Source organism: Pan paniscus, chromosome 1 (genome assembly GCF_029289425.2).
Source record: "Pan paniscus chromosome 1, NHGRI_mPanPan1-v2.0_pri, whole genome shotgun sequence".
Classification (NCBI taxonomy): Eukaryota; Metazoa; Chordata; class Mammalia; order Primates; family Hominidae; genus Pan; species Pan paniscus.
The window spans coordinates 73,027,736-73,041,762 of record NC_073249.2 but is presented as its reverse complement, the minus strand read 5'-3'; the positions used below and the strand labels follow the sequence as shown (position 1 = coordinate 73,041,762).

Here is a 14,027-nt window from a genome sequence, read left to right as displayed (position 1 = left end):
CGAATAAATAAGGAGATGGGGAAAAGAGGAGTTCTGTTTGATTGACTGAGTGGATGGTGGTGCCAAGGTAGAAAATGTAGGAAAAGGAAAAGCAAATGGGGAGCCAGTTTGTTTTTGGATATGTTGAGCTAGGGGTCTCTAAAATCAACTAAGAAGGGGCTTCCATGGAAGAGGGAGAGGGAATAGGTATCAGGGGGTGTATTGGAAACCAAAAGACAGAGAGTTTTGAGAAAGTCCCCTGGGGTCCACAGCTACTGCAGAGAGATGAAATCAGCACACGGGCATTTTGGCCAAGTTAGAGAGAAGAATCACTGTGGCACAGAAGCTACATATTTCCGAGTGTTCTGGCTTGCCTGCCACATTTCCTAATTGTTCTAGAGAATGTCTGTACCACCACAGAGCAGTGAAAGCACCAAGTCTCTCACTGAGGGCAGCATGCCCTCAGGTGCATGCGACTTGAGGACCCTGTGGGAGGAAACTTGAACCTGGATCATGGGGGTTTAAACATAAGGGATCTTCAAATGAGTCCAGATGAAGTGATTCTTGACTGGGGGAAAAGAAAATATTTGAATGATGGAGTGGGTTATGGCTTCACATGGATAGGAACAAATGGGACCTGGGCTTTTGTTTCCTCATATGTAAAATGGGGATAATAAGCATGAGGAAGAATGTCCGGCATACAGCAAGAGTTCAATAAATATGAGCTTTTGTAGCAGTAGTAGAAGCTCCAAATATGGTGTATCTGTGGTTGCCCTTCCTGGTTGTGCCTTCAGCCTCATACCACATCTCCAATATATAAAATTTTTCAGTGCCCTGGAAAGATCTTGGCTCTTTTAAAAGGGAAAGAAATGTGTTTTTAGGAATGCATCTGCTTGCAATGGTAGAACTGCTTGTAAGAAGCAGAGTGAGCTTCCTTATAAATCAGAGAAGGAAAGGGTAAGCAATGGTGGGTGGTCTGGGGAGGTGAGCGGTCTGTGAATGTTCTGGAGCCCAGTGGACTGCAGCGGAGTAGCTGTCACAGGGTTGGTACGGGTAGGACCACTCCCTGGGAGAAGGCAAAGCAGCAGCAGTATAGGTGGCAGAAACTAGCTCGGAGGTGAGATATCCCTTACTTATGCAGAACTTTCACAGGGGGTCTTCCAGGACAGACTTCAGCTTTCTTTCAACCAAACAGTTAGATATTGAGATTAAAGTTTACGTCAGTTGTGATACATTCATGCGAATGAAGCCTCAGGTGCTAAGAACTATCCATTGATATAGTAAGTGGGAAGTCTTTGGTAACGTCAACCAGATTGTTTCTGTGGAGTCTGGGTGCAGAAACCAGAGTGGGACAGGTAGAGGAACCCACAGAAGGTGAAGAGGGGGATGTGGATCTTTCAAGAAGTTTGGCTGTGAAGGCATAAAGCACTAGTGTGGAGAAGGTGATGCTTAGAGGGTGATGAAGAAAGTTTTGGATTGAAAGAGACTTGAGCATGGTTACAGTCTACAACCTGATGGACTGTACCTTGTCATTGACAAGGTAGTAGCTTTTGTTATTTTTGTTTTTATTGTTATGGATCTTAATATTTAATTTTTAAAAATTTTAATTATGGGTACATAATAGTTGTATATATTTATGGGGTACATGTAATGTCTTGATATAGGCATACAATGTGTGGTGATCAGTTATTTCTTTGTGTTAAGAACATTCTATTCTTTTAGTTATTTAAAAATATCCAATAAATTATTAGCTATAAAAAAAAGATTCACTTCTCTTTCTAGCTCCAGTTATTATTATTATTTTTTAATCGTCTCCATTTCTTTCTCTCCCTTTGCCTACCAGTCCACCTACACCACTTTTTCTTTCCTTGACCCCAAGTCACAGTTTTATAACTTTGTCTGCTCATTGTGGACAGCATGTTTTGAGGAGCAGAGTTTCACCAGTCACTGGAAGTAATTACATAGGCACATGCAGACCAGCCCTCAACCTCCCCGTTTTATGGGCATATAATATTCATCCCTAAAAATTTTACAGAACTGTTTTAGAGTTTTTCAACCAATATCCTTTTCTCAAGTTGCCCGAAGCTATTTATTTATTTATTTATTTATTTGCTGGAAGTGGCTTTGGGAATCATTCTCTTTACCATGAGCCACTTGGGCATTCATGTGTTAAAGCCTGGAAAAGCCAGTAGGAACTTAGAAATATAGAATCACTTTGGAAGCTTGGCTGTTTACTACTAAGATTTCATCTTCTAATTAGCAGATTCTTTCTTTTCTTCCCCCACACCATCCCCTAGACCACACAACAACTCTCTTATTGTTTTGGCTTGTCTTTTGTAATCAAGGCTGAAAGATCTTCTAAGAAGGCATGTGTTCTCCTGCTGCCAGTCCATTAAGGAACAGCTGTGCCACACATGGCCCCCAGTTGCTAAATCCTGGGAGCCCATTCATATTGTGTTCCGTGTACAAGTTGATGGTATTGGGACGCATTGGGTTCAAGTCTTGGCATACACATTCAGGTATGCAAGAAATGTAACTTACTTTATTCTTCTGTCATTAAACTTTCTTTCTATTTTGAGCCCCCATGCTGATGAGCAGTAGTAATTTACTGTCAGTCAATTATGCCTGTTATGCTTGGGGCTGTACCTAACTGTGGAGATGGCTTATATGTGCCAAGATCACAGGGAAAATGATCCATTTTTGTCCTTGGTCACCAGTTGATGCTGGTTACATGAGATGACCCTGGTTCTCATCACAGGGACACCCTCAGGGAATTTCTGGCAGGCTCTGTTGCCCTTCCTATTTAGCTCTGGTGGTCAGTGGTTCCTCTCTAGGGCTAAGCCACTTAGGAATCTATTACCATAATGAGGCAAGATCCCTCTGCTCTCAGATCATACAAACCTATTTTGGGTTTTTATCCCTTTCCCAGCTCGGAAGTCAAGGTACAATCAACTTTATTGGACCCACTACCATCTATTCATTCCCATTATTTCCCTTTGGTCTCTTTCCTCTTCTTTCAGCTTGGGAGAATCTTTTCTAAGCTAATGTGGTAGTGGTCATGTTGGTAGTGTGAGAGCAAGGGTCCCTATCTTCAATCCATTCACCATGCGGGCTAAACCATGGATGGAATCGTCTCAGGACCCAGGTGGCAGAGGCTTAGAAAACCCCACAGCCAAAAAAGGATTTCTTGTTTCCTTGCTTTTCATTCTGTTGTATTACTTCCTAATGAGGTTAATACATGCAGAAAAGTCTGGCATTGTGAATTGAGTGGAGTAAGAAGAAGAGAAGCATGGAACCAGTGGGGTAAAATGTTAGTATTTCCAAATTTTTTCCATCCTTTTACACTAGTACTTTAAAGGTTCCCCTGAGTAAGTATTCCTGGTCTTGTTATCAGTCCATCGACAGCCTTGCAGGATGGGCGTTGGGGAAGTGAGAGAAGGTGGGGGAGCCTGAAAGTGCCTCAGAGTGGAGACTGAAGTGTCCTGGTATAGTTGAAAATATATGTGTGCATTTCTTTTTTCTTCCTGTTTCAATGTGTCAGGCAAGAGCAGGAACACCAAAGAAGGGATTCAACTGTAAGGGATGGAATCTCGTCCCTACCCCACTCCCCATTCTACTATCATGTTTCATCTCTCATCTGTGTTTCAGTTTTGTCCTCCAATATAAGGAATGATAAAAATTAATGGTTTTGAGTATAAAAAATGATAATCATATTCCCCATAACTAGAGAGTTGGAAGGGAATGATTATTGGCACTATAGAACAAAGACATCTTGTGTAAATCTGATCTAACAATAATTTGAGGTCTATGAAGAATTATGCCAACAGCCCCAATTCAGTAAGGTGTGAGCGGCTTAGAGGAAAATCAGAGCTCCTTGATGAGGTTGTTCTCCTACTGTGCCTGGCAATGCCTGGTTTCACTCTGGGAGGTCTGTCCAATTTATGGTCAGGCCCCACCTTCCTTTTTTTTTTTTTTTTTAATGAATGGAGGTTAGGTGGGAGCCAATGAAGGTTACAGGCAAATGAAAATGTACTGACAGACTGCACATAGAATAATAATATTGACAAGTGGTCTAATATATATTTTGAGTTTCTTTGTTCTGGGAAATAAGCTAAATGCTTATTTATTTACCTTACTACTTTAATTTTCATGACAATCCTTTGAGGTAGGAACTCTTGTTATTACCATTAAACAGATCAGTAAACAGCCTTGAGAGCTTCTAAGGAGTGTTTCCCCGTATCAGGATCAATACTTTTACAGTGCCAGCCAAAGAAGGAGCCCTGGCCCCTCCAAAGGCTACCTTGTGAGAGAGAAGCTTCTGCCCATTGGTGCAGGTACCCATGTGTAACCACGCAGAGTCTGACCTATGTAACTGGAAGAAAGTGTGTGTGCAGATTCTAGCTTCAGAAGATAATGCTGGTTCATTTGAATATTAATATAAAAAGGTACTGACAAGTAGCATTTCTTATTATTGTTTCATTATTCCTACGATGTTGTCCCTGAGAAAGGATTGCAGCTTTCTCTGAAAGCAGGGGAATGCACAGTCCCTCCGGCCCCCTCCTCCCCACCAGGGGAAGACTTAAATGCTGGTGATGGCAGGAAGGGATTGCCACTCTAACCACTCAGTTTTTATTTATTATTTATTATCACATCTTGTTCCTTTTAATGAAAAGAAATGCTTGCATTCCTCTTATTAAATTTTGGGCAACACATCTTTATGCCTCACTCCAGCTTTGGTATGAGTACATGTGTATTTGTAACTTTTATTAAAACATGAAAGAACTTTTCTAAACTAAATCACCAAATAAATTTAATGTCTTTCCTCACCCCTACATCGAGGTGTGTGTGTGTCTCAGTGAGTAATGAAAACCCACTCCTTAATAATGTGAGTATGTGTGTCTGTGAGTGATTAAAACTCATTTCCCTAATAACGTCACAAGTTTGTTTTGGTTGGAATAAAGGGTGAGTGGGAAGAACAGTGTGAGACCCCTCTGTGTATCTGTGAGAGTGGATGAAGGGTGCAAACCGGTTGTATTAGTCCGTTCTCATGCTGCTTTGAAGAAATACCTGAGGCTGGGTAATTTATTAAGGGAGGGTGTTTAATTGACTAACAGTTCAGTACGGCTTGGGGGTCCTCAGGAAACTTACAATTATGGTGGAAGATACCTATTCACAGTGGGGCAGGAAAGAGAATGAGTGCCAGTATGGGAAATGCCAGACACTTATAAAACTATCAGATCTCTTGAGACTTACTCATTGTCACGAGAACAGCATAAGGGAAACTGCCCCCATGATTCAATTACCTCCACCTGGTCCCACTCTTGACATGTGGGGATTATGGGATTATGGGGTTTACAATTCAAAATGAGATTTGGGGTGGGGACACAGCCAAACTATATCACCATTGGAGAGGGAGTGTGGATTAAAGGTTGGCGAATCTGGGTCACTTGGAAATCTGCGGCAGGTCTGAGAGTAGGATGGCTGGCTTCTTACTGCCAGCTTTCCCCTTTCCCTCATGCTGCTGAGAGATGGGAGTCTTGGAACACAAACTGCAAGGCAGAGGCAGTGACAGTCCAGGACAATACAGATTCCTTTACATGTGTTCATGACTATCCCTCAAAGCCTGCCTGCATGTTAGCTCTGAGGGTCTGGGAATACAGATGGGAAGAAATCTTAGTGATAAGCCAATCTACCCCCTCATTTTACAGATGAAGAGATTAGGGGAAAGGTTGAACAGCCAAGGCCATGGAGCAAGTGAGGATCAGCTAATGCTCCACACTCCAAGTTCTTCTAGTTCTAGTCCAGGGGGATAATTTTATAATCTTGTGCTCTAGCAGACATAGAATTACCATAAGAGGTCTAGGACCTTGGGATTTTTGTTCTCAACATGTGTTGGTGTGCACAACACTCATCCTGAAATTAGAGCAATATTTTGTTCTATATTTTCTATATTTCTATATTTTGTGCAATCTCCTAGTTAACACACATGTAGTTACTGAACCCATTGCAGTGCCTTCTCATATAAATGAGTTTTTAGCATAAGTACATCTCTTCGCAATTGAAAATATAACTTGCAAATGTGTGTTAAAATTATGCTTTTAGTGAAAATGTAAGTGTTGTTTGGTTAAAACTTTATTCTTCTGTGTTGGGAATGTGCACCAAGAGTGTTACACTGGAGAACCCTGGCCAATTGTCCTGGGTATGGAGGGGATTTGCTGGGAGTGTTGAGGGCTTGCATTTTTGTGCTTCTTCTTCTAGTTATAAATAAGCTGGTTTATTGAAAGACGGCTGTTGCAAAATATTTTTAGATTTGGAAACATCTCATTTGGAGTTGAGGTAGAGACTTCTGCTGGTTGATGAGAAGCCCAATATTATGATGACCACCCCCATATTCTCGAGTGTTTTCAGTCCACACTCCTGGTCATCCCTCCTTTCTTGGCATATGTTGATTTTGCCATCCTTTCTTCCAAGAACCATCTTTCTTTTCATCTATATTTTCTTTATCTATAATTGAAGGAGATCACAAAAGGACCTGGGCCTGTCTGGCCATAGGATGTGGGGATATTTGATGTTTGCTCAGAGCTGAAACATATGAGTAGAAGGTAACTATTGATTGGAACTTTTTTTTTTTTCATCTTTGGTAGTGTTTGTTGGATTGTGCTCTGAGACATCTGGTACTCCAGAGATATCAAAAGATATTCTACCCCGGACAGGTTCTGTGTTCAAATAAGTTTGTAAAGCAAAGGGTAAAACTCAATTGATGAAGGACTTTTCGGGGCCTTTAATACAACAACTCACTCTCATATACATTATGGATTTTCAGGAGGGTAGTATGGTGTGCTGCATTTTCCTCAAGCATATTTAACCACAGATGCCACTTGTTTTTTCAAAGTATTACCCAGGTTCAGATTTTATGAACACAATTTGGGAAAAAAACTAATCAATTTAGATACTTAAACTTTATAGGTGAATTGTGTAGCCTTTCCAAATCCTATTTCTGAAGATTAGTTTTATTTAAGCCAAAACTTACTTAGAAGTGGGGGGAAAGAAAGGAAAGAGTAGGCAGAAAAGGGATTAAACATATGTACAGAGTAGAAGTGTGGTGGAGGAAAAAGGATGAAAAAGGTGAAGGCACCTGGAAAGAACAGAAAGCTGTTCTCTTAGAATTATCTCCACTGATGTGAAGGTTGATACTGCCATTAGAGGACTGGAGGCATAATTGTACATGAATGTTGGTGATGATTATTGCTGCCATTGGATATGTAAACATGAAGTGTGGGCCTCTTGGAAAGTGGAAATACTGTGTTTCTCCAGGTTTATTCAAATAACAGGCACTCTTGAAACACCTGTTTTCAAGTTAGTTTAACCTTATGTTGACATCATGATGCACAAATGAAATAAATATTCAGAAAATAACCTTATAACAAAAAAGGATAAGTTTAGAGAATAACAATTTTACCATAAGTAGTAGAAATAATAAACACGGGAGGTGAGGTCTAGTTTCACCTGGGATGTGAAAGGAGACACTGCATCTTAGATGAGTCTGGGCATGGCTTGGGTAATGTCAGTATGTTCGAGTAAACTGGGAGACTGGAACTTGGACTTAGAAACTGTCCTGTGCAGTAAAGTAGTCACAAGAAAGTCAACTGAGCTGCCTATTAGATAGGCCAGTGGGTGTGGCGCCAGATACCCTGTGATTGTCTCCTGCCCATAAGGCTGTGTATGTGGTTGTCTAAGGGATGTTGAATGGAGGCAGGAATAGGACATAGTCCTTGAAATATAATCTGGCAAGAGAAAGGCAGAGCTATTCTCCTGGAGGACCTGCTATACTCAGAAGACTATTGATATAGGGAGGGCTCAGGTGCAAGAAGTGAAGCAAGTCCTGGGAACTGGGATCAGACCTGTGACAGAAGGGCAGGGCCAGCTGGGCAGCACAGCCAGGGGTGACCTTGGACCCCAGAGGGTTGATCCAGGGATGTTGACATTCTCTGTCTCATCTTTCAGAGATAAGACTGGGCCTGGCCCTGACAATTTTGGGGTGTAAAGAAGGAAAGCTAGGTGGTTCAACCATGGGAGAGGAGGAAAGCAGGAATTAGGATTCCAACAAGCTACACAGATAGAAGTTGGGTCACTTAGAGATCCTTAGCCTTCCTTTTGTAAGGTTCCAATGATACCACTAAGTCTCTCATCTAAGCCTGATTGGATGCAATGAACTCTTCTCTGAAACACCTCCCTTCGTGTTCTCATGGAGATTTAGGGGCAGTGAGGGTGGGGCATATTCTCATGGTGATTATGACATTCTCAATTTTGTGGTAGTTCAGTTGAACCTATCTTTTGTCTGACTAGTTGATGAGAGTAGGGATTATTAAATCAGAAGCAGTCTACACAGCTGTCATTTCCTTTAATGTGCCAAACACTGAAAAACAAACAAACAAATTTTAGTGTTATCATCCCCACTTTACAGACAACAAAACTGAGTTCCAGGAGGTAAGACAGCTGTTCAAGTCCTCAAAGCTGGGATGTGGAGGGGCAGGAGTTAGATCAGATTTCCGTGACTCCAAATCCCATGAGCTATTGCCTAGACCAGTGATTCTCAACCTAGGAAGTTTTTAAAAATGTCGTTGCGTGAACCTCATCCTCAAATGTTTGGATTCAATTCATCTGGGGTAGTATTTGAACCCCTGTATGTCTTCTTTTAACTCTCCCAGGTGATTTTAATATGCATACAGGGCTGAGAATTCTGGCTCTCTATTATGTCAACATTGCTATCCTGGGCCTCTAGTATAACACTCACCCATGTAGAGGATAAAGAAATGTGTATTAATTTGTTTAGAGGGTTTTTGTGGCAAGAAAGAAAAGCAATGACTGTATGTCACCAGAAGTTATAAAGTGACTCCTTAGAGGCTGAAATGGAATATTTGATGTTTATCAGAAAACATAATTAAGGATTGGAGAGCTATTCATTCTGTGCTCTGAAAGGCTTTTCAAAACTTTCATTGCAGGTGGCATTGTCCTCAGCCCAGCATATTATGGGATGCCTGGCCACACCGACACCATGATCCATGAAGTGGGACATGTTCTGGGACTCTACCATGTCTTTAAAGGAGTCAGTGAAAGAGAATCCTGCAATGACCCCTGCAAGGAGACAGTGCCATCCATGGAAACGGGAGACCTCTGTGCCGACACCGCCCCCACTCCCAAGAGTGAGCTGTGCCGGGAACCAGAGCCCACTAGTGACACCTGTGGCTTCACTCGCTTCCCAGGGGCTCCGTTCACCAACTACATGAGCTACACGGGTATCACCACTGTCTTGTTTTGTTTTCTATTAAGAATACATGGGGGCCTTTGAGAGCTGGGAGGGTGGAGGTGTGGGAGCTGATGGGAGAATGATTAAGTGGTCATTTGTGTCAGAGAGTTGAAGTGTATTTATTATAAGGTATTATTATTTTTTCATGTCTTTGAAGAACTTGAAGAAATACTGACATATTAAGGTACTTTGTTCACTGAATTCTCCTCTACTAGATATTTTAAAATATACTTCTATCCTCGATAGTAAAAAAGGCACAGAGCCAAAAGCCCTCTTGTGATCCCCTTGACTTCTAGAATGTGGTTATTCTTATTTTTGCTGGCATTCTTAGACATTTACTCTGAAGAAGAGTCCAATGGAAATAAAGGAAAAGAGTTTATGGGTCAAGGTGGCCCTTTGTACTGTTTTTGAAGTTGGTCAACAAGGTGGCTTGGTTAATTTAGGCTCAGCATGTTTTACTGTATGTTACTAAAAAAAAAAAAAAAAATCAGATTCTCTTTTTCCAGCACTAGTCAAGCACAAATTCTTAGCTGCCTACCACCCTTTCCCCACCAAAAGGTGACATCTAATTTTTAAAAAATGGCATCTTCCTGGCCCTGGGAAAAACTTGTCATCTGGTCTTTCTTGCCTTAATTCAGCTTCTGTATTATTCTTCTCTGTCTCTCATGCCTTCCTTGTTTCTGGTGAAAAGTAATAGTGACTGGTTTCCTATAATGGACTCAAATTTATCCCTAAAATTAAAGACTTATTTGATGACCTAGTCCAATGGTGAAAGAAGATATTTTTTCTATAAGTTTCGGGGGCTTGTTTGGTGACAGGTTCTTCTAGAACTATCCAAAAAAGAATAAACCACCACACCCTGGTCATGACTTTGAAGGGAGGAAAGCGTGATGAGCCGATTCTGTCTGTCATCTTTCAAGATGTGTCTATCTGAGTTTCATTGCGGTGAATAATTCAGGTGCATCAGATGTGTAAACACCAGCACCTCTCCCCCATCAAGGGGCAGAAACACCAGACGATGCCATGCAGAAGGCAGAGCTCTGGAGGCAGCACCTTTGAAGCGGGAAGAGGAAACATTTAGGAAGCTGAGTGAGGCAGTATTTGACTGGTGTGCTTTCACTGGAAAAGTTCCTGGCACTAAGAAAACTCCCTTTCCAACCCTATGCAAAATGTACCTGCTAAAGAGACCTTGCCAGATTCAAAAGTGAGGCTGAGACCACCATTCCCAGCCCTGCTGTCTCATTGGCATTTGGCTCTCTTTCCCCTTGAGTAGCTCCACTGAATACTCACTAACCTCTGCCAACGTCACTGGGCAATAAAGCAGGTGTCTGCAACTCCACAAACGTTCACAAGTGAAAAGGCCATCTGTTGAAACACTGCCATCTTGTGGCTTGCTGAATAAGCAACCATCAGCTCAGAGCAACCTGAGCTGCCCAACTTTAAGGTCATGACCTTGCTTTAGATATGAAAGTGCTGCATCTCTGGTCTCTGTCTTCTCTTACCCTTTCCAGCTTAGACCCTTTCTGGAACAGATTGCATTTGTTCATTCATTCAACAAGTAAGTGCTCATTGAGCCTAATAAGTTAACTCAGCCATGAACAAGACACAAATTTATCCCTGCCTTGGTGGACTTGATGGGTTAAAATCTCCATCTCTTGTGCTACCTTTTTTGTCTCCACAGATGATAACTGCACTGACAACTTCACTCCTAACCAAGTGGCCCGAATGCATTGCTATTTGGACCTAGTCTATCAGCAGTGGACTGAAAGCAGAAAGCCCACCCCCATCCCCATTCCACCTATGGTCATCGGACAGACCAACAAGTCCCTCACTATCCACTGGCTGCCTCCTATTAGTGGAGTTGTATATGACAGGTGAGAGAGGCACTGGCTGTGGGTGAGCTGGCTTATTTCTCTGTGGCATTTCATATGAATGAGGGGAAGAATGTGAATCCAGGGGAACTCCAATTTGGAAGTATAAATGTGTGTACCACTGCTCAGAGCTGCTGCTCCAGCCTGCTCTGTTCTTGCTGCTTTAGCAGAACTCATGGGCTCTCTTGTGAGCCAGTGGCTCATCTTAAGTGCTCACTCCCCTCTCAGGGAGGCCTGGAGAGCCTGACCGATGTGACAGGGATAAATTGGCAGAACTGAGAGGGCATCTGCCATTTGTCTCTGTCAGCTGTTCCTCTGTGGCATGAGGGTGGAGTGGCGGCTTGCCACTTGCAGAGTGGTGTTGGGGGAGGGATTACAGCATGCTTCTCCAGGCACTTCTGGGTGTGGGTGGATGGTAGTGTGCCCACTGCCACAAGCTGTGCATCAGAGGGCTTCCCTGACTTACGTAGGTGCTTCTGACACCTTCTCAGCCTCCTGTGCCTCCCCCTCTTAAGGCCACTATCTTATGGAATTGTCATCCTCTGCTTATTTTCCTACCTGCCCCACTTGACTGGCAACTACTGGGGGAGGCAGGATGATTTTTTGTCTCTTTGTCTCTTGCCCTGCCACAACAGACACCTAATGTGTGTTTACTGAAGAAAAGCATTACACCTAAAACTAACTTTCATTTGTCCTTTGCATATTGGTTTGAAAGAATAACAGATAAATTTTTGTAGAAAGGAGAGAAAGTTAGGAAAATGAATGACATCTGATAATTGGTGAGGGATGGGAGAATGTGGTTTCACTGAGAAGGACCAGAACCCCTTCTGTGACCTGTGCAGACTGACCTCTTTCAAAACCTACTGCTGTATTCTGAATGACGACAGTCCCTGATCTATTTGTGGCATTATATGTGAAGTGTTGTGCTAGGTATTTTACTTGCACTTGTCTTATTTAGTCTTTGCAGTAAACGCAGTTCCTGCTAAATAAGTGAGAATTCTGAGGCATAGAGAAACATACAATGGCAAACCCAAGACCCCACAACTGATTGGAGGTGAACTCGGGAGTCCAGTGGAAATTCGGGAATAAGGAACATAGAATGGATGCTTTCTTTTAATTTAGAGCATTCTCATTTAGCACATCTCTTCTTTGCACCACACTTTCCCTCTGGGTGTCAGGCCTCAGCTAAAGAGAAGGGTGTTGCTGGAGCAAGTTTCCGTGCCCTTCAGCTTTGCTGAAAGCCTAGGGAGAGAGGCAAGAGAGAGACAGGGATAGGAGGAAGCTGGTGAATCCTCTTTCACAGTGGTATTTCAGCCTCTTGGGATTTTGATACCTGTCCCTGATACCTTGATACTTACTTAGTGTGTGACACCACTTAGACCTCACAACCCTACAAAGTAGTTTCATGGTCATCAGCGCCCAAACCCTTATGGGCTCTGTTTGTGAGTCAGCACACATCTGTGTGATGTGTGTGAGAATCATCTTCCTGCAAGTGTGACCTTGTGCAGCTTTGGTCGAACTGCCTGAACAGCAAGTCCTCTGTGGGTGTGTGCAAACCAGAGTTTTACATCCGTTTATGTAACACATGTAAACAATTTAATCTTTGAATTCTCTCTCTGGTACAAACGTTACGATAAAGCAGACATCAGTACGGGCGTGCTGAGAGTCTGTTGGCAGAAAAGCCTGCAATTTGCTTCCTTTTCTCAGCTAGGTGGACTGCAGTTTTGAGACCTCCCAACATGTGTGTCAGGGGGACTCACGTCACATGCCCAGCGATTTGTGTCATGCTTGGAGTTGTGTTTACTCCACCCCAGCAGGTATTTGGAACCCTTATGTCAGAGAAGAGCCCCAGCTACGCACTTAGCAGCAGCCCCGGAAGGGCCAAGTGCATCAAAGGAATGAGCTTTGGAGTTTTGTTCATGTTAGAAGTGAGTGCTGATTGGAGTCAGAGGTTGGATCTTAACTACACCTTTTAGTTTCCAAAGTACTGGACACTCAATGGTGTTTGGGAACTTGCTCAAAGGAATTAAGGAACTTGTTGTGACCTTAGGCAATTTACTTAACCTCTCTGAGCCTGAGTTTTCTCATTTGTAAACATAAGGTTATTACAGGAATTAGAAATCATTTATGAAAAGCACGACACAGCGGCACAATGCCAGTTATGTGAGGTACTTCAGAAATGGGAGCAGCTGTCATAATCACTACCTTTATTTTATAATACTATTTTTCTGGCATATTACAAGATGTTATTGAGACCCTGACTTGATGCCTCCGTTTTCAGATGCGTCATTCACAAGTGGGCTTCTAAAAAGATTCTAAGCATCAGAGGCAAGCCCCATGAAGTGACTTACCATTACTATGTAGCTATTATTGTGTCTACCTCTTCCAGTTACCTCAGTTATAGTACTTGTAGAACTTTCATAAACTGTATTAATCACCTCATGGATATCCATAAAACAAGCATTCACAGAGGGACTGCTGGGTCCAATCCTGTTGGAAATATAAATAAGAATAGAGCTTGGTCTGGACTGGCTCACAGGCAAAAGAGAGGAAAGAATGTGAATGGAAATTCTCAACACCGCATAGCAGAGCCCTAAGAGAGGAGCCAGCAGGTGCAGTGGGTGCACAGAGAAGGGAGTACTGGTCACTCAGAGGAGAGAGGCTAAGTGCTACTGCAGAGTTTACATTTGAATGGTTCTTGATGGGTAAGTAGGAGTTTGCTAAACAGAGAAGCTTGGAAAGGCTGTTTGGCAGCAGAGAGAACAGCTCAAGGGCATGATGTATTTGTGGAATGGTGATCTGTTCATTGCGCTGGAAATATAAATCTCAGAAAGGAACTGCAGTAGGTGAGGCTGGAGCTAGCTTGTGAA

General features: G+C 42.5%; 1 protein-coding gene across 1 annotated transcript in view; it reads left to right on the top strand.

The window, feature by feature from the left end:
- PAPPA2 (pappalysin 2) overlaps positions 1–14,027 on the top strand; it is a 642,477-nt gene that overhangs the window by 474,032 nt on the left and 154,418 nt on the right. The window contains exons 9-10 of the mRNA XM_055111171.2: positions 8,982–9,275; positions 10,968–11,160. Of these exons, the coding sequence (XP_054967146.2) occupies positions 8,982–9,275; positions 10,968–11,160 (487 nt within the window). The remainder of the gene's footprint in view (positions 1–8,981; positions 9,276–10,967; positions 11,161–14,027) is intronic.